The sequence below is a fragment of the Sceloporus undulatus genome, chromosome 3 (assembly GCF_019175285.1).
Source record: "Sceloporus undulatus isolate JIND9_A2432 ecotype Alabama chromosome 3, SceUnd_v1.1, whole genome shotgun sequence".
In the NCBI taxonomy this organism is placed as follows: Eukaryota; Metazoa; Chordata; class Lepidosauria; order Squamata; family Phrynosomatidae; genus Sceloporus; species Sceloporus undulatus.
Window position 1 is genome coordinate 107057505 of NC_056524.1, and position 23509 is coordinate 107081013.

A 23509-nucleotide genomic window follows, 5' to 3' on the forward strand; every position below is an offset into this window, starting at 1 on the left:
GACAAGACAAAACAAAACCAAATCCTGCAGTTCTAGTCCAGGACCCAAATCACTACACCATATCGGTTTTCTAGCTTAGAACACATACTTGTGCAAAATGGGAAAAGAAAATCAAGGGAAAGATCAAATTTGCTTCATTTGCTCCACTAGTGAGTATAAAGTGCCACAGATTTAGTAACAGCCACTGCAGCATGTTCTTGTGTGCATGGTTCTTGCCATAGCAATTAAGGGACTTCTACTTGTTCAATAAGTTCCTAGGTACCTGACTAGAAAGAGACTGAAATAGCAAACCATGCACACTATACCCTGGTGCACAAGTAGTGTAGCGCAATGGCCTCAAAATCAAGTATAAACAATATACAATAACAATCCTGGTATAACAATAGCCTAAGACTCACAATTATGTAGCAAGCTATGTATAATGTGACACTGTAATCATATTACTAGTGCAATCGTCAATGTAAACTATAATTGCAGGTATGAATAATAATAATAATAAAGATGCATATTCTCATGAGGAGCATATTCTGTTACAAATTCAAGTGAGACAGATATTGGATTATGCACATTGTATATTAATTGGGTACCAATATTGTTTATGTATTGTCCTTTACAGAGGTTTGTCATAAAACGTATATCTTTTCTACATGTTTTATTGCATCTCTATTACTAGTATGACTCATATATACAATAGCAGTTTATGTTGACCATTACATTAGTAATATGATAACAGAGTAGCATTATACATAGCTTGCTATATAATTGTGAAACTTTGGGCCTGAACAGACAGGCCAAAATAAGTCTAGTTTGGGTCACTTTAGAGGTATGCTGTTTAAATGACACACACATCTTAAGAGGCCAGAAGCTGTGCCAAAGCTGCGTTCCAGTCCTTAAGACTAGAACATGCCTTTGGTGCAGCTTCTGGCCTCTTAGGACACATGCATAATTTAAATAGCATACCTCCAAAGTGACCTGAAGCAGCTTTATTTTGGCCTATCTGTTCAGGCCCTTTGTTACACCTGGATTTGTATTGTTTATACATTTATTACTGGGCTTCCTTGTTGTTGCTTACCACAGCTCACAATCAAATAGCTTACATTTCTCTCTGGCCATAATGAGAAAAACAGCACCGACGTGTACATTCATGAAAAATGAATAAAAGGAAGTATTAATTCAGTATACAGTCATGAATTTAAATAAGGATGCTTGAAAAATCCTGCAGAGAGAGCTCTCAAAAGCAAGAGTTGTGAGAGAAGCACAATTCAGAAGTGTTTGGAATTAGGAATCCATGTGCCTGCTTATCCATGGAACATATTTTATCACATTTGTGTAAACCCCATATGTGCCCACCGCTGCACACCCCTTACCCCAGCTCACAATCCCTGTTAAAAACCAGGTATCCTTGTACTCAGTGACGTGAGGTCCACCACTGTCACCCTCACAAGAATCTTTTGTCCCATTAAGGTATCCGGCACAGAACATGTTGTCTGTAATATTGAAGTTAGTGTGTCGAATGCATTCTGGTTTATGCATTTTTGGAACCCTCACTTGCATAAGTGCAACTGAAGTAGCCCCACCTTCCAAAAGACGTCCCCATCCACTCACAGTGGAATATTCAACATAGTTAAGCACGTCTGCAGCAAACCGTTGTGGAGGCAAGCATATGGGCACCACATGGTCTGTGAAGTTAACTGGTGCAGTTAATCTCAATAAGGCAATATCATTGTCGATGCTTTTTGAAGAATACTTTTCATGGATTATCATTTGAGCGACCCTTGTTTCTTGTTCACCTCCATCCACACGGTTTGTCCTGTATTCACCTGAGAAAACACACCATTTGTGTAATAGATAACAACAACAACAACAGACTCAGAACAGAGCCAAAAACTTGACGCAGATTAGCTGCCCTTTAACTTGCCTCTTTAGTTCACATTGGGGAAATGGAAAATAGATTAGTTACTGGTAGCATTTACAACCAGGATAAGCTGATATAAGATCTGATTTTCAGTACCAGCTTTTTATGCTGTCATTCTGACCTATTTGGAGAACACTTTTGGTGAAATGGGTTTCTGACTGGGCAGAAGGAGAAAATATTGAATTGTATGAGTAGTCATGGGGCACCTTCAGAACCCCAGGTGTTTTGGACTATAATTCCTGAAATCCCTTACCCTTGGCTGGGCTGTCTGGTCAAAGAACCACCAGTTATCAAATAACAAAGTACAATTACAAATTACGTAATAGTTCTATTTTACACTCATCTGTGTAAGTGTGCGTTTTGTGTTCAGAAAATTTCCAAAGGGCAAAAAAGCTCCGTTTGGCATATCCTTTCATGGACTCCAGCCAGCGTCTCCACACCAAATAAAACTTGTTATAATTTTAAGGTGCTACAGGACTCCAGCTGGTTATTATTTTTATGCCTATTTATTTAAAATATTTATTAATCCTCCAACCCACCCAACTTCAAACACTTTTTCCAAGGAAGCTTGTTACAACCAGCCATCTACATGGGTTGAGCTGGTAATAGTTTACCATGGCATAGCAAGCATTCCTTTCTTCCATTCTCCCTCCACATTTCCACTGATATTCAGAAAGTGAGTACAGTAAAATTGTACTCACCTAGTCTAATCTTGAGTGTTTGTTGGTGTATATGATCTAAGCAGTGGGCTGCTGTAACTACCCAGGTTGGAGCAAGCAGAACACCTCCACATTTTTCCTTCACACCATCTATTATGAGAACCTAAAAGTACAACAAGCATCACTTGAAAATTTATTTACAATTAGCATGATTTACCAGGCAGTTAAGAATGATTTTCTCCCAATGGTACCTAGAGGACAAGAGTGTTCATAGAATACATTCCATTTGTTTGGTGAGTTATTTCTTATTTAAAACATCTTTGTACTTAGGCAATCCATTCAGGAAACTTACATTTGTGGGATGGCATACAAATGCTATTGACAAATAAACTCAAAGTTGTACTTTACATCAGACATTTTGGCAACCAATAAAATTGGAAGATTGGAGCAACTCTTTTACAAAGAAAGGTTAAAATATTTGTGGCTTACTTAGTCTAGAAGAAAGGATAAAGGTGTATAAAATTATTCATGGCATGAAAAGTTTTTAAAATTTGAACCTAAATCTGGTAGAACAGAAGAGACACATTTAATTAGTGGGATTTACCTATATACCGACTCACCATTCAGCAACTGATTGAATGGGCCTACTTTAGTTGGGACTACCCAATAGGATGTACACCTTTGTATGCAACAGAGCTGAATGAAAAGATTATTTCCCAATCTGGCATACCTTGCCAACCCCCCAATGTACCATGAAAAGCATGATAGAATGAGATACATGCTTGTCCAAAATACCTTTCATGTGAAATTATTGGGAGAAGAAATTATACCCAGGTTTGATAAAGACATGGATATTGATAGAGGACTTCCAGAAAAAGACTGCACATCCTATTAAGTTTCTATCCCTTAAATGTAGTATTGAGCTACAAGGATTTATTGATATTGTCTGCCTTTAGAGATGGGAAAGACTAATCAAAGATCTACTGGGTAACCTTGGTCAAGTCACACTCTCAGCTTCAGAGGAAGGCAATTGCAAACAAATTCTGCCAAGCAAACCCCATTATTGGTTGTTCACCATAAGTCAGTAATGATTTGAAGGCAAACAACAATGATATTGAAGTAATATGGAATCTGTTAACAGAAGCCAACACGGTGAAAGCAAAAAGTCTGAGAGGGCATAAGAATGTAGAAATAATGCAGTTCCAGAAAGCAGGTCCTCCCAGAAAGATGGAAGAGCTGGAGGGCAGGTGGCTGGGGGAGTGTCTTGAGACAGATGGGAGCGAAGGCCCAATCATGTGTCCATCCCTTTTAAAGTGTCACTTGGTGAAGTCTGCACACACCCCTCTAATGAGGCCTCTAATAATTGGGACCTTTTGCAATGTTTATAAAAGAATTATAATTTTGTGATAAGTATCTTTTTAATGAACTGAATACACAGAAAGAGTCAAAGCTTAAAGAAGTTTTAGAAGATTGGAAGTAGCAGAATATGTTTATATTAATACTGTCAAGTGCGAATGTTACTTGCCAAATATATGCAAATTATATAGCATTTTCATTAAAGTATTTGATAAAAAATGCAGTACTTTTATATAAATGGATGTAAACTGTAAAACAATTTAAAATTTCAGTTTGTTAATCCATCATAGTTATTAAAGTAGTAAGGCAGAAATCTTTATTGGTGGTTTGCAGACATCAGGTATTCAGCCAGTTGAAGCATGTATTTGTTTTAGGGACAGACAATTGAGGAAATCTAGGGGGCTGTATTAGCCCCACAGGAGAATTTGGAGGGCTGAACACCCGCTGCACTTCATGTAAAAAAAAAAAAAATTGCCCCATTTCTCCAAATGCCCTCTAGTCCGTTTGGGAACATTTTGCCATGTTTTACCCCCCTGCCTCTTCCAGACATTTTAGGCTCAGGAGAGATTTTTTAAACAACAGGATGACTGTGGAAGTCACTGCTGATTTAAAACCTGTCCCTTTTGACTTTCGTGATTTTCTGAAAGTAAAAAGCAGTAGGTTTTGTCTAGTTTCCATTCGGGTTAATGTCATATTACTTCTCATTAACGCTAACATCATCTGAAAAAATACCCGCTTTTGTGAAAAAACACCCGCGTTTGGGGGCTTTTTTCAGTTTAAATCCAGTTTTTGCATGAGATCTGTTCTGTGTGATAAACTCCATACAGAAATGTAATTGATTCAATGGGTCTGCTCCAGTTGGGACCAGTAATTTGCCTTTTTCCATTACTTTTGTCAAAATATAGAAGAAAAATAAATTAAGAAAAGAGGGAGGGAAGAGACTTACTTGCCATGGACAGTGACCTGGAGGACATGTATAACCACCTATGATTCTTCCCTGTCGTGTTGGCTTTTTTGTGGCCAGAATGGGTATTTTCCCACAAGGATAATCAACTGGGGAAAAAAGGTAGCCTTTTAGGATATTGTTAAATATCTTATACATTAGATTATTTTAAAATTTTATTTTTGAACAGCAGCACATAATTGCTATTGCTATTTTAAAAGTTCTAAACAAACAAGCAAGCTTTTGGACCATAATATCATAAAGACCAGGTTAACTGCAACTTCCCAGAGGACCTTTTCTTCAACCACTTCCAGATAATGGAATGGCATGCCAGAGGAGATCTCTCATATTACCAGCTTGAACAGCTTCAAAAAGGCGGTCAAGACTAATTTCTTCTGGCAGGCCTTCCCTGAATAGCGAACCCAGCCACCAATCAAATCCATCTTCCCACTGAGTACTTGACCCTCATCTGCCCATTCCTATTTAATTGTATTGCTTTTAATATATAATTCTGTTTAATTGATGTTTTAGCAGAGGGAGGAAATGATTGGGATATGGTGCATGTAGGTTCTTGTTTTAATTGTAAGCCACCTTGATTGTCTCCGACAGAGAGGCAGGGTCAAAATAAAGCTTTTATTTATTTATTATTTATTATAAGATGAATCTCTTCCAGCAGGCCTTTCCAGATTAGCCTTTTTAGCCTGGCCTCCCCTCATATTATTGCTCCCATTCCCCCCCCCCCCCCCGATAAAGATATTCCTCTCCTAAATTTACTCCCAATTTAAGTGAATCCCTCACAGGGATATTTTTTTAAACTCATTCTACTGTTTAATTATTTTCTATTCAGTTTTTGATTAAGGTTTTTATGATGGGGGAGGGTCGGGATAGGGGACTGATTATTTTGAATTGTAATTTTATTTTATGAAGTTTTTACAATTGCTGTAATCTGCCTTGATTCCCAATGGGAAAAGGTGGAATATAAATATTATTATTATTATTATTATTATTATTATTATTATTATTATTTCTCCCTGTCAGATGCCATTTTCATATGGTTATATGTCAACAGGACTGGTCAATCTTACTGGAAAAAAGTGACAATTTTGTGTCAGCCCTCCACAAATTCAGATATTCCTTAGTGATATCCAAGTGTGAACTGCTGTGTGGCATTCCTTACTTTTGTGTGTGAAAGATATGCATTTCTTCCCCCATGCAGGCCTTGCATTAATGCTGGCTGACGACAGAGAAAGATGCTATAGCTCAGGGGTAGAACATATGCTTTACAGTGGATAAAGTCTAACTACTGGTATCTGGTAGGAGATAAATCTTTCTAGAAATCTTGGTGAGTTCCTTCTATTCGAACCCATCTATTCGAACAAGCCTACCCCTGACCAGTAATTCTCTCCCCCCCCCCCCCCCCGCGTCAGCACTGTAGGCTGGCATGTTAATTTTATTCTTTTTATTGAATTGTTTTAATGTATATGTATGTATTGTTATTAGATGCTGTTCACCGCCCTGATTTTCAGAAGGGCGGTATACAAATAAAATTTTATTATTATTATTATTATTATTAATGACTATAAACAATACTGAACTAGATGGCCCAGTGGTTTGCCTCCAGATTAGTCTGCTTCCTTCCAATTAACACTCCACATGCCTTCATATTTTATTATATTATTACACTAAAATTAAGATAACAAACCTGAATTCTTTTTTTCTGTCATCTGGCATCTACCAGGAAAGAGACATTCCCTGCAATCCACTCTTTGGTAGTACATTCTTACCTTCTGGAAGGCAAGTCTCTTGATTGCTTGCCAGCCTGTACCCTTCTGCACAAAAACACTGCCGTAATGTAGTTGGGCTATCTATGCAGTACTGATTACAGCCACCATTGTCATAAATACACTTCAGTTTAGTTTCTGGACCTAAAGACAAGAGGGAATAAACAAAACCCTATGTGAATTCACCAATTTTCCTTTTGTAAAAGGTCTTGCAATATTGGTGGTCCTAGTTCAGGTATATAGATGTCAAAGGTGGACAAAAAGATGCAAGAGGACAAAGCTGTAGCCTATGGATGTAGATGAGGTTAATTTGAAGGATGACTGGGAAGTAGGCAACAATTTGCCTAAATCCAATAGTTAGTTCCAGCTAGAATAGATCCATTGAAGAAGAAGGATTTACGTATGTGCTGGCTTACTAAAGTCCTTTTGATCCAGTGGATCTACACTAGTTGAGACTAACAATTGCCTTTAAGCATTGGCCTGCTATGAAACAGCAGCAGTTTGTTTAGGCTGCATCTGCACTACAGAAATAATGCAGCTTTTGAAAGCTCTTTAACTGCCGTGGCTCAATGCTGTGGAATCCTGGGATTTGCAGTCTGTTGTGGCACCAGAGCTCTCTGACAGAGAAGGCTAAATAACTCACAAAACTAAAAATCCCAAAATTCATACCACTGAACTATGACATTTAATGTGGTGCCACACTGCATTATTTTTGCAGTGCAGATGCAGCCTTAGTGATGTGTGTATATTAAACTCACTGTCAGAAATGCACCTGACTCCTGAAACCTGATATGTGGAAGCAGACACTCAGAGCGAAACTACACATTATTCCAAATGCACAGTGTGTAGGTACATCTCCCATGTGACAGAGATGATCAGGAGTGCAGCATCCAGGGAGTTGAGGTTTATCCTTTTCCTTGCAATCAAATATCCCCCCACTGTCCTGATTATTCCTCTGTATCTCACTTTTTCAGCTACTTTAAAGATATTCCAGTATCTTTCTCCTCCTTCTACTTCTTCCCTTTGTCCTCAGCTTACTTTAACTACTGCAAATTAAGTCAACAGGGGAAGAGAAGAGAAGGGGAGGAATCTTGCCCTTCACCATATAGTCAGGAGAAAGCAAAGTGCTTCAGCCCCTCCTAACTTATATCATCTTCTTCTTTAATAACTTTCACCATCTTGACAACACCCTGATGTTTCTTGGCCACATGTGTCCCAGGTTTCACCTGTAAAGTCTTGGAGGGTATGCGGTCATGAACCCATTTCCTGAAGGACCAGTTACAAAGATTACTAAAAAAGTTCTTGTTGCTATCACTGAGAACCTTTCTTCAAATTAAGCCTTATTACTATGGGGATGGACCATGATTTTCAGAAGAGTTGCACTAGGTCAGTCAACTTTCTGTAGGTATGGGGTACTGACCCCTGCACTTGTATGTAAATAAATGGGGAAGTAGGAGCACCATTTTCCTGAAACATAATGCCTAGTTTGGCCATCAGTATTATTAGAAGCATAAATGTTTACTTTTGTGGAAGTTATCCTACAAGCTCAGGGCGATATGCTAAGCTTGCATGAAAAAGGTCAAAAGAGATATGAGGCAAACAGCAACATTGTTTTGCTGCTCATTTATCATTTAATAAAGGATATGACAAACTTGAATGCCCACCATGTTTGTATTGTAAGATACAGTGCAATCTACTTTGGCTGAATGTGATAATAATAAAATGTGTCACCTTTTGAGTAGAGCGGTAAAGTTTAATTAAAACATGGAAGAGTTTGGATGTGTTATTTCTGAGTGCTAAAACTGGGGGATTCTGGGGATTGTAGTGCCAAAAAGTAAAAATTCTGAGCTCTGGGATATGGCAATGGGCCATTCTCTAAACATATGGTTCGATGACAGGAGATATTGCCAAAGTATCAGTGCTATAAACTTGGACCAATATTCTCATTGATATTAAAGAAACCACCTTGTAAGAAATGAATATGCCACTCTTAAGTAGGACAAGAAGTAGCAGTGCCATGCCAAATGCCGTGTTCAATATTTCAGCCAACCATTATTGGCTTGAATAAACTTTGGTCCTCTGCCCTTCCAGGCTTCCATCCACATACACACTGTAGCCATTGAGCATGCTCAGTTCCCCTTGCATCAGGTCTCAAGTTGTTCAAAAGATAGTTGTTTTATTATTCAAAAACTCCGATATATCAACCTGTGTATCCTCTTAAGGCCTTCTTCAGGGGTTATATAAATTTTAAAAGGACAACAGATAAAGTCATGATATCACATTACATCAAACCTTAAGTCTGTTACAAGTACACTTCCAAGCTGAGTTTGCTGTTATAGGGAGGGAAAGTGATCACATTAGCCAATATTCATTAGAATAGATTTAAAATTAAAATCTTTGGTCACTAGAGGCTGATTCAGGATTTTGATCTTCCCCACAATTTAAAAATCTTTTAAAATTTTCTGATTGTTCTTTTCCCCTTTAGCCCAGATATATGTACGTTTTCTTTAATATTATTAATATTTTGAATCTGCTTTTAAATTTTAAAAAAAACTTTAACTTTTGCTCATGTTTTCACTTTTCCTGGTCCAGACATTTGATTCTAAATCGTTATATCCAAACCACAGGCAATATGCCAATGTAATAATGACTTTATGCAATGTGATATCATGTATTTCTGTGTTGTCTTTTTATGATTTTATGTAGCTCCTGAAGAGGACCTTAAGAGTATCCACATGCTGATATAACTCACACTTTTTGATTAATAAAACATCCATAATTTGAGCATCTTGAAATGTGTCTCTGCATGTCTTCTGTGGATTTTATTGAATGCTCCCCCCAGTTCCTCCTCCTTTCAATTTTCCTTCTGCTATTTTGCAATCTGAGGACCTTATCACACATGGGGGGGGGGGGGTTTGCAGCTCAGGTTCGCAGTCACTCCTGTTCTAGCAATGCAAAGCGTGATGTTTTTCCACACCAGATCGAGTCACTCCTCTCTAGCAATTCGGATTGAGGTTAAAACGTCATGTTTTTCCACACCTGGTTTCCTTTCTGTTGTCCTTCCAAAGTGAGGGGCAAACAAAGTCAGCTCCATTCCAAGCCAGTCACGTGATGCGGACTCAAGCAAAGGGGAGTGAGTGCACATTGTATTACCACACCAGAGCATACTTTGAGGGGTCAACGATTCGAATTGGCATCCTTGGGCATGCTCAGTGGGGCTCTGGATGCTGTCCTCCTTCCCTGCCCCCTCCTTAGCTGTCATCCTTCATCGGGGTCTAGAAGAAGGCAGGGGATGATGGGATAGCTCGCTGGGGGGTCCCTGGGGCCAGGATCAGGATGCAGGAGCAGCAGGGATGATGGGTTAGGTGGCAGAGGGGGTGAGATGGGGATGCAGAAGCAGTCAGGGGATAATGGGATAGGTCGCTGGGGGTCCCTGGGTCCAGGATCAGAATGCAAGAGAAGTCAGGGGATGATGGGATAGGTCACTGGGGGTCTCTGGAGCCAGGATCAGGATGCAGGAACAGTCAGGGGATGATGGGATAGGTGGCTGGGGGTCGCTGGGGCCAGGATCAGGATGCAGGAGCAGTCAGGGGATGATGGGATAGGTGGCTGGGGGTTGCTGGGGCCAGGATCAGGATCAGGATGCAGGAGCAGTTAGGGGATGATGGGATAGGTGGCTGGGGGTACCTGGGGCCAGCATCAGGATGCAGGAGCAGCAGGGATGATGGGTTAGGTGGAGAGGGGGCAAGATGGGGATGCAGGAGCAGTCATGGGATGATGGGTTAGGTGGAGAGGGGGCGAGATGGGGATGCAGGAGCAGTCAGGGAATGATGGGTTAGGTGTCAAGGTGAAGGAGAGGAGCAGATGGGGTCTAGGAGAAGGCAGGGGATGATGGGATTGGTGGGAGGCTGAAGGAGTGGAGCAGATCAGGGTCTAAGAGGACGCAAGGGATGATGGGATCGGCTGGTTGGCAGAGAAGAGGAGATGGCATGAAGGAGGAGGAGGGGGATGACGGAGCAGGACGCAGGGGCCAAGGGGGGTGGCATCAGAGTGCATTTCCACACCAGACCAAATCGCAGTGCAATCGAAGGCAGCCTGGAAGCGAATTCTCTGAAGCCACTTTTTTCCATTTTAACCAAAATGAGGGGTGACTTCAGAAACGCTGCTGAAGCAATTTGCAAGGGGTTCCCATAGAAATCAATGGTGTCTGATAAAACAGTCCCTTTATGAAGTGAAACTGCATCGTTGGAAGTGGAACTGAGCTACAAAAACCACCCAAAAGCTCCGTGTGATATACTCCTGAGTGGAGGGGTTTGGTACTTCTTTTAGGTTCTCCCAGGATGGACTAAGCTCTCACTTTCACTTCTCTACTTAGAGAAGGGGATGGTTCCTTTTTTTGAGAAGAGTTAAGGTACATTGACCCATGGATAAGTTGACCCAGGGTTTTTTGGTCAATTTCTTGACTCAATTCTTTAGACTTATACATGAGTATATACAGTACTTGGTTTCATGACACAGAGAGATGCATACAAAATGCCTTTTCAGAGTCCTCCAAATATAGTAAACAAGGATGGCTGTAATGTTCCAAAATTTGGCTGAACTTCTGGTATTTCATTACTTAACTTTAATAGACATAGATAATATTTAAAAATTATTTATATAATAATATATTTTACCAATTTCACAGTTTCTGCCCTCATAATCCATAGGACAAATGCAAAGGTAGTGCTGGAATTGGTCAATACATGTCCCACCATTCTGACAAGGGTTGGAATCACATTGATTAGGATCTGTAAAGACACATACCCAACATCAGTAAGACTTAGGAAGAGCTATAATGCAACTTTACCAAGTAGTATTGGTATTAATCCTCTTACCTGTGTAATGTGTCCAGAATTGCGTCTGAGCAAAAGGGGGCAGGGTTGCAGGAAAAAGAAGGAACAAAACACGTTAACAGCCAACATTTTCATGAGTAAAGTACTAGCTATATATCAGTTGTCCACAATGTCTCTGAGATCTTTTTGATTACAACGCTTCATGAACCCCGGCACTTGACTGTACAAGTGAGACATTTAACAAACCTTCCTGTACTTAGATACAGTGAAACAGCTCCACAGGCTACCAGACCATTTGAATATGCGGATTATGATCCATAGCTTGGCCCCAGACTATCTGAAAGGGTATATTTCTGGATACAAACCTGCCTGAATGTTAAAGGTCTTCAGAGGAGTGCTTTGTTTCAGTCCCACTATCATCACAGCTGTGGTTGGAAAGGACATAGGAAACAGCATTCATTGTGGCTTTTGGAAATCCCTCCCATGAGAAGTCTGGCTGGCTCCCTCTTTGCTCTTTTTCCACAAGCAGGCAAAGATCTTTTATTTAGCAAGATTTTGGTTTTTAACTCATGTGGAAGCAAGACCTTTTTATCGGTTGCACTGTGATTTTATCTTTTTTTATTATACTGATCTGTATTTTAAACTCTTTTAACCTTGTGTTTTAAATATATATATATATATTTATTTATTTAAAAAATTGCATAACAAGATATTAGCTGTACTTTAAAAAAATTATTGCAAGATGTCTTGGGTTCCATGATGGGAGAAATGCAGGATATGAATTAAATAAGACATCAGAATGCTATCAAAATATGAAGGTTTGCATCTTGCATGATCACCACTTCTGTTAATACAGTGGATTAATATGCTGTAAATCATGCAGCTAGACTTCACAATGCTGAGAGATTCCCAGCTACTTTTCAAGAAACATCACAGTGATAGTTCTTTAATTGGAATGCATTATTGTGGAGCAAACATAGGAGATTATTGCATTCCCTTTCCCCTGATCTGGCCATGGGCTGAGACCAGGCAAGGAACATGTGCTATCACATAGCCCCATGCCCAGATCGTTATTATCCCATCCCAGATCCCTATTGATGGGAAAGAAGCATTTTTTGGCAGGGACAGGAAAAGGATGAGATGGTAATGATCTGGGCACAGAGTTGTGTGATAAGACACAGTCCTAGCCTGGTCTCAGCCCATCTTCATAGTTTGGAAGGGCAATAATCTTCATAGCTTGGAAAAGGCAATTAATTTCCATTACTAGTTACAGTGTTTGAGAAATAACCCGTTGTCATTGCTCACTGCTATGTTGAAAAAGTAATTTGTTGCATTTCTTTTTGCCTTGCTTGTTACTTTTCTATTGCTTTTGATTACTTTTTGGGAGGGAAAAAATAGGATTGACTGTACTGATTATGGCAATCCTCATAGCATAAAATCTCTGTCAGAACAAAGGAAAATCCCCTGTCCCGTAATTATAGGTTGATCAAATTTTCTTTATTTCAAAGATACCTCAACACTGTCAGGTTATATTGCCTGTGTCTTGAGATCGTCTGGGAAAGCCTGTCTCTGTCCCACAGTCCTCACAGGTACGTCTGGTGGGAACACAGGAAAGGGTTTTTTCAGTGGCTGCCCCAAGGCTCTGGAACACCCTTCCTTCAGATGTTAGATTGGTGTCTTCCTTGCAATCCTTTGGTACAGAGATGAATACCTTTTTGTTTCAGTAGGTTAAGGGAAACAGATTAGTTAGGGGAAAGGAGCTTTCCTATGCTGTGTTGTTTACCATATATACTCGACTATAAGTCAAGCAATTTATGCCCCAAATGGACTCCAAAATCACAGGTAGACTTTTATACGGGGCAATAAGTTAATACTGTTTATAAAGTTCCTAAAAGAAGTGTTAACCTTCCTCTGTAGCCAGGGATTTTTAAACAGGTCCCTGTTTGAGTCCCCGTGCGCTCGTCTCCTCTCTCTCTCTCTCTCTCTGTTATCTCTCAGCCTTCCCTTGCAGCCAGAACTAACTGAAGCAAGGGACACACAGAAAGAGTATGCCCAGGCTTATACCCCATTTTGCAAGCCATGAGCCTGGAAATCCTGGGGGTGAAGGGCAGAGAGGAGGGGTTGTTCCCCATTTTGCAAGCCAAGTGCCCTGGAGATGCTTTTGGTAAAGGGAAGAGAGAGAGAGAGAGAGAAAGTGTGTGTGTGCTGAGGTTTGTTTACGCATTTTCCATGCCAAGACTGTGACCCTTGGGAGAGATCCAGAGTGGGAGATGTAGGGAAGGAAGTGGTGCATTATTTTCCCCTTTAGATCTTTTGTGACTTGCCCCAGTGTTACAAACCCCATGATTTTGGCCCCCAAAACTGCCCTCAACTTATACATGAGGTTGACTTATACACGAGTATATACAGTATATTTTTTGTTGTTCTTTTAAAAAAATGATTATGCTTTTAACTGCTTTTAATCTTACTGAAAGTTTGATTCTGTTTTTAACATGTGTGTGATGTTCTTTTTAAGCTGCATTTGTTTTAACGTTTGTAAGCTGCCTTGAATCCTGGACTAGTCCAAAAGGCAGGATGATGTGACAGTGGTAGTGATGATGATGATGATTTAATCTCACCACTTCTGCTGTAGATCCAGAACTAAGAATGTTACTTTTTTAAAAGGAACTACTTACATTATTCATAAAATCACAGTCATCCCCCTGCCAAGCAGGAATCCACTGCTAAAGCAAAACTAAGAAATGGCTATCTAATCTTTTTTTAAAGACCTCCAATGAAAGTGAGTCTGTCACCTTCTGTGGTAGATTGTTCCAGTGTCAAATAGCTCTTACAACCAGGAAATTCTTCCTAACTTTAGTCTGAATTTCTTTTCTGGTAATTTGCATCCATTGTATTGGTTCTTACTTTCTAGAGTGGCAAAGAAAGTTTTCACTATTATCTTCATGACAGTGCTTCAAATATTTGATGATAGCTACCATGTTACCTTTCAGTCTTTTTTCTCCAGCTAAACATACACAGGTCCCTTCCTCAAAGGGCTTGGTTTCCAGATCTTTGACCTTCTTGGTTGCAGTCCTCTGGACATGTTCCAGCTTGTCAAATATCCTTCTTGAACTGTGGTGCCCAGCACTGGGCACACTATTGTGTACTACAGCATAGTAGATCACATAGTTGTGCTATGTGCTGCACACAGATGCTTTGTGCAGATGCACAGATGTACTCTTTCACTCAGATCATCTTCCTTCCTTATCTCTCTCTCCTTCAAATAATTACTCTATGGAGTTTATCGCATTGTAAAAAACCCACAACTTACCTCCTCTGAATTGAAGTCTCTTCTGGGATACAGCAGGGTTCTGTCACACACATATCTTGCCACTGATGCCTCCCAGCTGCATCCCGCCAAAAACCCGGCTAGAATCTGCCCTTAGCTGGCCCTCAGCTGGCCAATTTGCAAAGCTGAGGGCTTTGCAACTTTGCAAATGCATAGAATCATAGAATCGTAGAGTTGGAAGAGACCACAAGGGCCATCCAGTTCAACCCCCTGCCATGCAGGAAAATTGGCCATCTAAGTGCAGATTCTAGCAGGGTTTTAGGCCAGATGAAGGCAGGAGGTGGCATCGGTGGCCAAGAATCCAGCTGCATCCCAGAACAAGATAAATTGCTAAATCTTATGCCTGAGCCAGCCTTAGCCATGCAGAGAAACACCTCCACTAAGCTCTCTCTCACAGTTGACACCAGCCCAGGGAGTGTGTGCCCTATGCCACTGTTTGGAGTTGCCAGTCTCATAAGAAAGCCCCCTCCCTCAACCTTATGCCCTCACACTCATGTTCTCTTTCTCTTTTTCCTTCTGCTTATTGCTAGTTGCACAATAACCTAATAAGGGCTAGTGCCAAACTGCAGAATTAATGCAGTTTGTCACCACTGTGTCATGGCTCTATCCTGTAGAATCTTGGGTTTTGTAGTATGTTGTAGCCCAGAGAAGGCTAAATTGCTCACAAACTACAAATCCCACAATTCCATAGCACTGAACCATGGCAGTTAGAGTAGTGTCAAACTGGATTAATTCTGGAGTGTAGTGGCAGCCAAGGAGGATACTCAGACCACATCAGAACATACCTAATAACAACGAACTGGCAGAAACCAAGTGCATCTGAGGAAGTAGGTCTATGAAAGCTCATGCTGCCAACCCTCTTTCTGTTAGTCTCAAAGGTGCTACAAGATCTCTCTACATACTGATTCCACAGATTAACATGGCTATATCTTTGAATTCTGACAGAAACCCTGTTACATTGAAAAAAAAAAGTAGTGAATTACAACCCTGGATATTACAGGCAAAAAAGTAACACATTCCAAAAAATAGTTAGTTTCCAAATTAAGTCATTATATGTAATTACACTTTCAAGCTCTGGCTAAAACCATGTACATCTCTTTCAGTTTTCCCTCCACTGAATCTGATTACTGGATTATAAATCACCTTTCCAGTTTCCCGCCGAACCTTTTACAACTTGGCCTACTTCTCACAAACACAAATAAATTTGTTCCTGAACTGTATCAGCTCAGCTTACATATATATGCAGGCTTCTCTGATTCGTGCTGAAAACTAACCAACCAATCAAAACATGTGCAAAGAAAAACAGCACACACTCAGCTGTTTAAAAACACAACTTTCTTTCCTGATGTCACATTACTTACTGTCCTTTTGTCATCCTTGAAAATTTCTCTTGCTTCCTCCATTGAACACTTCTCTTCTAGGCATTCTCTTTCCAGTGATCCTGATTTAAATTCTTCAAAGAAGGAATTGGCTCTCTTGTCCCTTCGTAGTACATTGCTTGCTTCCTTATGCTTTAAGAAAACTTTAAAACACAAATCATTTACCAGCTGCATTCATAATACAGTTATCAGGAACATCTTCAAAGACAAGGAAAATAAAAGGTACTGCTGCACTGAATTCCTTACATTATGTCCATGTTGGTGAATACCAAAAAAGCTCCTCCTAATTTGCAGTGTTGCAAATAGTAATCTCCATAGTCTCACTGCTGCTCACCTTGTTTAAGAGCTGACCATTATCCCTACCCCACAATTCTCTGGGTTGCTGCTTCTAAATATCACTTTTATTTTAAAAATCTAATTGTTCCTCACTGTTTCACCTGATCAGATGTGGCAATCTATGTACTTTTTTGATGGTATCATAAAACTACATCTGGGAACATTATGCATCACCAAAACCTACCAAATTTACCATGAAGAAAAATTAGTTTGAGAAAAGATAAAGATGAAATTTGTCCCATAGTAATTTCAGTATGAGACCCAGTGTGTGGTACAGTGAATGGTGTGAGCGTTGACTCTGGAGTCCAGGGTTCAAATCCCTGGTTGGCTATGGACACCCGCTGGTTGACCACCAGAAAGTCACATGCTCTCAGTCTCAAAGGAAGGCAATGGCAAACTCCTCCTGAAGGAATTTTGTCAAGAAATCCCCAGGATAGATTCACCTTAGGGTCCTCATAAGTCAGAAATGACTTGAGGGCACACAACAGTAATAATTTCAATGAGAACATCACAATTAAAATTGAAATACTTCAATGAAAAGGCATCTTCTTTCCAAAGTTCCAGGCTTTGTTGTTTAATTTCTGAATATTTTCTTCAAGTCTGTATTTCCAATACAGGCATATCACAGTTAACAAAATCTTTGACAAAGAACCTCCTTTTTGCAAAACCTTTTCAAGCCTGATAAGCCCCCTCTGCCTAGCTGAAAGGTTTTTAGTAGCATTATCACTGGAAGGATGGAGAAGGAGAAGGAGGACAGGAGAAATACAGATTTTCAGTGTCAGGCTGCACAAGCAGAGTTCTATAGTAAACAATACAACATAGCTTAAGATGTAGCTGTACAGTATGGACCTGCCTAAAATAGGGAAACTACATAATAGCTACCTCCGTAATTCCTAAATGAGGATACATGAAATGCAAAAGGGGAGAAAAAATAATCCTACTTTACTAACTCCCCCCAGTATGTTAAAAACAAACAAACACAGATCCATAAGTTTGGCTACCAAAAGAAAAATCACAAGTAAGGTAGAGGCTGGTGGTGAAAGAAATTATTTTCCCTGGAGGCATTTTGGAAGATGTTTTCAGGTGATCTCTATGCAAAGTTTACTTGAACTGGCTGATTCATTTCACATGTGCATATTGTTAGTTTTGAATAAGAACTTTTCTGGAACTTATTAAACTTCTCTTCTTTTTTTGTGGCGTATGAATCTATCTCCTTTCTTTCAATGTTCTTTCTGCCTTTGGTAATAAAGTTTCGGTTAAAGAAGTAACACCCAGGAACACATCTACTTTGTTAACTTGAGGTATGCCTGTGTTTGTTGTCATCCAAACTGCAACTGTCTAATTTCATCTTTGTTTTATGATCCACAGACTTAAAGCAGGGCATGAATACCTCTCACAAGGTCTGTTTATTTTCCCCGCTCTGTATATATGTGCTTCACAAAGAATACATGCTTCAATACTTTAAAACAGTTCAAACAACTATTTGATCTTATAAAGACATGTTAATTTTCTTCTGTGCTAGTATGTAAATTCAGTAACTAAATATTACTTTGGGTTTAGCAAAAATACACTGTACAGTTTTTATTTTTCATTTTTTCTTGCTGATGACACTTATGTTTTATGATCCAAATTAAAGGAATAACTTTTAAAGCATTCACAAATATTTATGAGTGATTGTTGAATAAATTAGTAATTAGATTAAATTACGAGCCAGCATGGTGTGGTCTGAGCATTGGACTATAACTTTGGAGATCAGGGTTTGAATCCCCACTTGACAAAAACCCACTGGCTGACCTTGGGCAAGTCACACTCTCTCAACCTCAAAGAGAGGAAAAGACAAACTCTCTTTTAACAAATCTTGCCAACGAATCCCTCTATAGGCTTACCATAAGGTTGCCATAAGTTAGAATCAACAACAAAATTAGAGACTGTGATTGCAAAAAATTATCAGTCTGTAGTTACATTGATTAGGACAAAATGCAACTTCTCTACTCAACTCATAATTTCCAGGGAAGGAGCACAATGATGTATATGTGTATCTGCAGTACATAACATACCACTGTGTAGATGAAACCTAAGCATGCTATCCTTTTCAATCAGGCTAGGCAAGTTAATAAGGAAAAAGGTAAAACTGAGTCTAGAGGCGCAACATAGTAAACACGCAGTATGATTGTATAAGCTTCGCTTGTACAAATTCTTTCCTGTTGACACAATTAAAGACGAATATGCTTAAAACTGTGTAACAACAGTAAACGGAGAATGGTGTTTCAGAAATTGTTTGAATTTGATATTATTTTGCTGCTATTCTGATCTCATAGTTTAGAACCCAAGAGGCCCTCTATCTACGACACACATAGAAAAAGCAAAACAGAAACGAAATCCCTTTGACCTAACCTTAACAGCAGACTTTTAAAAGCAATTAATGTAAGTAAGCAAACACCTCTTTCATTAAAATGGCTGGCTTTAGGAATTAGGTTATTTGACTGATTTTAGAAATTTCAGATTTCAAAAGAAGGGAAGCATTTTTTTTAGGAATGGTTTACATTTTTCAAAAGAAAGACAACCACAACTACAACAAAATAACAATGTAAGATTATATATTTTGCCAATTTCCTGAATCATACCTGCAGCCAGTGAAAACGGATACAGCAGCAAAAGACATACAAGCAGAATGTTGATGTGACAGGAAACCATGATGAAACTAAAATGCCGTGTCCAAATAGCGTACTGATATTTCAGCAAGAACTCTGTGACCAAAGTTCTCTGTCCCAGTTGCTTTAGTCGGAGGAGGGGTACAGAGATGCAAAGCAGTGAAAGAACCAAAGCTGTAGGACAAACAGACCTAACAGTAGAATGTGGAGATGTTAGCTTTTTGGATTACAACACCCATAATCCCCAGCCAGCCTGACCACTGGTAAAGCAGACAGTATTTGACTTAAGAGAGAGAGAACAGGGTTCAAATCACTGTAAGATACTGAGTGGAAGATCAGATACAGTAAAAACAGTCAAAAGCAGAATGATAAAAATCATAACACCTGACAGTAACCAATAAACATCTAAAGTTGTGAAGAAATACACTTTTCACTCCACCTTCACTGCAGTTAAGGGCACAGGACAAATAACAAAAACACTATGTTTGTACCTGAGAGTCTCTAGGTCCTCCAGTGCAACTCTGTGATCAACATCTGCCAGACACTGACCATAGAATTGCACTGGTCAGTACAAATGTGTAGTGGAGTGTTCTCTGTAGGAATCTCTAGTTGCTTCAGTGCGACTTTTGGTTAAAGTTGAGCATAGAATTGTGCTGGAGGACCTAGATATTCCTAGAGAAAACATATTAATAAAATCCGCAAAAGTGAAATCTGCAAATGTGGAGATACGAGTGTAGATTAACTGGACTAATCCTTCTCTTGATAGTATAAAGACAATAAGGCAGAGAGCCTAATGAGACCTCCTGATGGAAGGAGATGAGAACGTGAGGCGCAGCTACTGAGATGCAATCTTTCTGTCAAACACATTCCCCTTATTGGCAGAAGACTGTAAGAAGACTATAGAGTTTATCGCACTGGCCCTGAAATGGGCCCAGTGCGTTTTAAAACGTGCACGTGCGTGGGTGCACATGGAATGGGATAGGGCCAAGAACCCCTTTTTATCACATGCTGGAACGCTGCCTTTGCCGCCGGGTGTTCCAATTGCGTCCCCGTTCCATTCCAGAGGGCGCCATTTCTGAGAACTGTTCTAAAGGAAACTTTAGCCAGGCTTGGTTGTGTAGGGCAGGACATTTAGAATCCTCTGCAATAGGGCTCCAATGACTTACTGACTTACAGCACTGTTTAGACTACAGGGTCAACTAAAGACACAGAAAAGAGAGGCATTTGCAAAGCCTGGTCTTATCCTTTGTCACTTTGCTCCCATGAAAAAGAGAGGGTCCCATCAGATCTGTCCTGGAGCCTGGAAATCAGAAACATAACCATGTTAGTCTGGAACATCAGCATACAAAGGGATCTTTGAGACTGAATGAAAGGGGTTCTAGTGTAAGCTTTTGGTGACAGAAATGTTCTTTGAAACTGAGTTTCTTTGAAATTACAGCTGCTGCTGGATCTGCAGTTTCAGAAACCTTCTTCCTACAAGATACTATGCTTTGGGAAAATATTAGTCACTGTTGGGTGATTTTCATCTAGACTTGGGGAAGTTAAGCCTCCCTTTTCCAGTGTGTGTGAGTAACCAAGATACAAAGAGAGAAAGAAAAAATACAGGGGAAATGTGTTTGCAGCAGAGAGAGAAAATGAGCACGACAAGAGTGACACAGCACCCATGATGGAATGTGAGGGAAAGGAGGTGGCTGTGTACTATATACCCACAGGAACAGTTCCAGAAAGAGAAGTCCAAAGAGAATTCAGCCTTTAGGATGGTGGTGGTGTTCCCTAAAGTAATATCTGACTTATGGTGATCTAAGGCATCTTGGCAAGATTGATTAAGAGGGAGTCATATACGCAAATATTCCAAAATCCAAAAAAATCCAAAATCCAAGACACTTCTGGTCCCAAGCATTTTGGATAAGGGAAACTCCATAGCACTTTTGTTTACCACTTTAATTACTATGGATCCATCCTATCGAATGCTGGGGGCTGTAGTTCCATGAGGTACTTAGAATTATTTGCCAAAGAACTTGAATAGCTCACCAAATGATAAATCCCAGGATTCTGAAAGATGCAGCCATGGCAGTCAAAGTGGTATGAAAGTACTATAACTTTGTATAACTAGTCAAAGGGTTAACATTATGTCAGTAACACAAATACTAACCACCTTGATTCTTAATCAGACTTTCCTGTTAGTTTCAATCCTCATGTAAAGATAAACACCTCCTTTATCTTAACCTACATTATTTTTCTGATGCCTAAAATGAAAGAGGGGACACTAAATATGTCCACAAAGTTCACACTGTTTTTCACTAAAAATGTGCAATATAATTTGTAGATAATTATATCTGGTCTAGCAGACTTCCTTGGTAGAGGCCTCTCTGAATGGTATTCTTCATCTTCACAATTGAAGTGACAAATTAAAAAAATCTACCACAACACTTGTAAGATTTATACACTGATGTTATTGGTTGACTGATGTTATGGAATTCCTGATTGCACCTTAGAATTATTCAGTCCTCTGCAACAGCAATATTCAGACATAAATCAAAGAACAGTTTCACCATTTCTTGGAATTTCCTAGGTGAGTTGTACATACTGACCCTTCTTTATCTCAAATTCCTTTTCTGGGCATGAAGTACCAGAAAACAGGATGTTGCATCAGACGGCACTTGGAAGAGACTATGTTGCCAAAGTTTATCATAAAAATAAAAATATCTGTTAAGGTGAACTCAACTCTAGAAATGCATACTTCAATAAATTTACCAATGTTTAAGACTGATGTTCTTGCTACTAAATGGACTAATACAGCTAACAAAAGAACTTGTCTAATTCAATTTTAGAGATGTTATTGTGAGACACATTGCATGGGTGGACAGAGCCCAACGCAAAAGGATGGAATCCCAAATGTTGGTATGTTTTTGCTTAAACCTCTTACTACCAATATCTAAGCTTAGAAGTATTTCAGTCACTTGGAATGGAAGTCACCAATGACAGTATCATAGGCATGGACATCCTAGGAACACTAGAAGGTCCTATTGGGGCCAGATTCTGTTCCATGATAATCTATGGCTGATTAAAATAACTGAGAAAAGTTACTGAAGTTGTAATGCGTCCACTGTTTATGCTTCACTTGAGATCCCATGAAAATAACAGATACATCTAATTTCCATCACATACAGTTTATATTGTAGTAACATTACATAACAGAGGGCCTGAATGCAATTGGGATCAAAGTGCTGCTGTGTGCTTGTCATCCACTTCCCTGTGGCATTTTCTCCAAGTAAATTCCTCCCTGTTATTTGGTAATAGGTGGGAGAAATATTGTTGTTGTGTGCATTCAAGTACCTGTAACTTCCAAGTTAAGGTGACCCTAAGGTGACGCTATCACAGGGTTTTCTTGGCAAGATTTATTAAAAGGGGGCTTGCCTTTGCCTTTCTCTGAAGCTGAGAGAGTGTGACTTATACAAGGTCACCTAGCAGGTTCCTATGGCAAAGCAGGGATTTGAAGCCTGGTCTTCAGAGTAGTAGTTCAATGCTCAAACCCTACACCATGTTGGCTCCTGGGGAAAATATGCAAGCACTTTATCATGTGTAAGTTTTCTCCCAAATAGCAGCTCTGTGATATTTTAATTTAGAAGGCAACACAGGAGAGGAGGGTATTACCTTTCTGTAGCTCTATGGTTTCAAATCCAAGCCTAACCTCTCCCCCACCATAGGAATGTAGCTACAGGGAGGCTAAATGAGCGCTTTAGCACTTCCAAGAATTGTGCCCTCTCCTGAAATTTTCCTTCACTCAGAAAAATTCTGGCATTACGGTAACTTGAAAGTTCAGCTGAGCATTTAGCAACAGTTTAGTCTTTGAAAGAAAAGGAATAGGCAAGATTATGAAGGGAATGCAAAAGCAATAAAGAGAAGAGTTGTAGTTGTCAATGATTTTCAGTGTCTCACTCTCTGCAATACTAGAAATTTGGAGAAGGCAAACTTCCCATTTGGGGTGTGATTATCACATTTTCCCCATTTATATCTCTGCTTCACCATGAATAACAAACATAGGCACCCTATGACTAGGAGGTCTCACTTGACACCTAGTGTGGCCCTGATGCAAGTGTTATTGGCAGAAATGGGGCCTTTGATGGTAACCTTGTGTAACCTGGGGAAATGCTTGAAGTAAGAACACATAGATTTGCAACCTTGAATTTCCTCTTAAACATTCAGACTGACAAGCCTAAAGTGTAGAACAAATGATCTCAAAACAGGTTACATTCTTTTGATGTCCAAAGCATACATGCTACGTAAGAGCTGCAATACAGAGGAAATGGTTTATGTAAGCTGAGT

The 23509-nt window shown here is 39.6% G+C and overlaps 1 protein-coding gene across 1 annotated transcript; it reads right to left on the reverse strand.

The window, feature by feature from the left end:
• Positions 1–927: 927 nt before the first annotated feature.
• On the reverse strand, positions 928–19359 carry F7 (coagulation factor VII). Its single transcript, XM_042459237.1, has 8 exons — positions 19157–19359; positions 16179–16339; positions 11532–11556; positions 11331–11444; positions 6658–6798; positions 4877–4983; positions 2617–2737; positions 928–1820 (listed from the first exon to the last, which is right to left on the reverse strand). Exons 1-8 carry the CDS (start codon positions 19224–19226, stop codon positions 1279–1281), a joined length of 1281 nt encoding a protein of 426 aa, XP_042315171.1. The 5' UTR covers positions 19227–19359; the 3' UTR covers positions 928–1278.
• Between the last annotated feature and the right edge of the window lie 4150 nt (positions 19360–23509).

What these genes read in the sequence shown, in the direction of transcription:
- F7 (XM_042459237.1), bottom strand. Translation starts at nt 19,226, where the DNA reads ATGGTTTCCTGTCACATCAACATTCTGCTTGTATGTCTTTTGCTGCTG. An exon ending in ATTCTGGACACATTACACAG is followed by an intron (nt 11,445 to 11,531) that starts GTAAGAGGATTA and finishes GTGTCTTTACAG; the next exon opens with ATCCTAATCAATGTGATTCC. An exon ending in AGAGACTTGCCTTCCAGAAG is followed by an intron (nt 4,984 to 6,657) that starts GTAAGAATGTAC and finishes TTTTTTCCCCAG; the next exon opens with TTGATTATCCTTGTGGGAAA.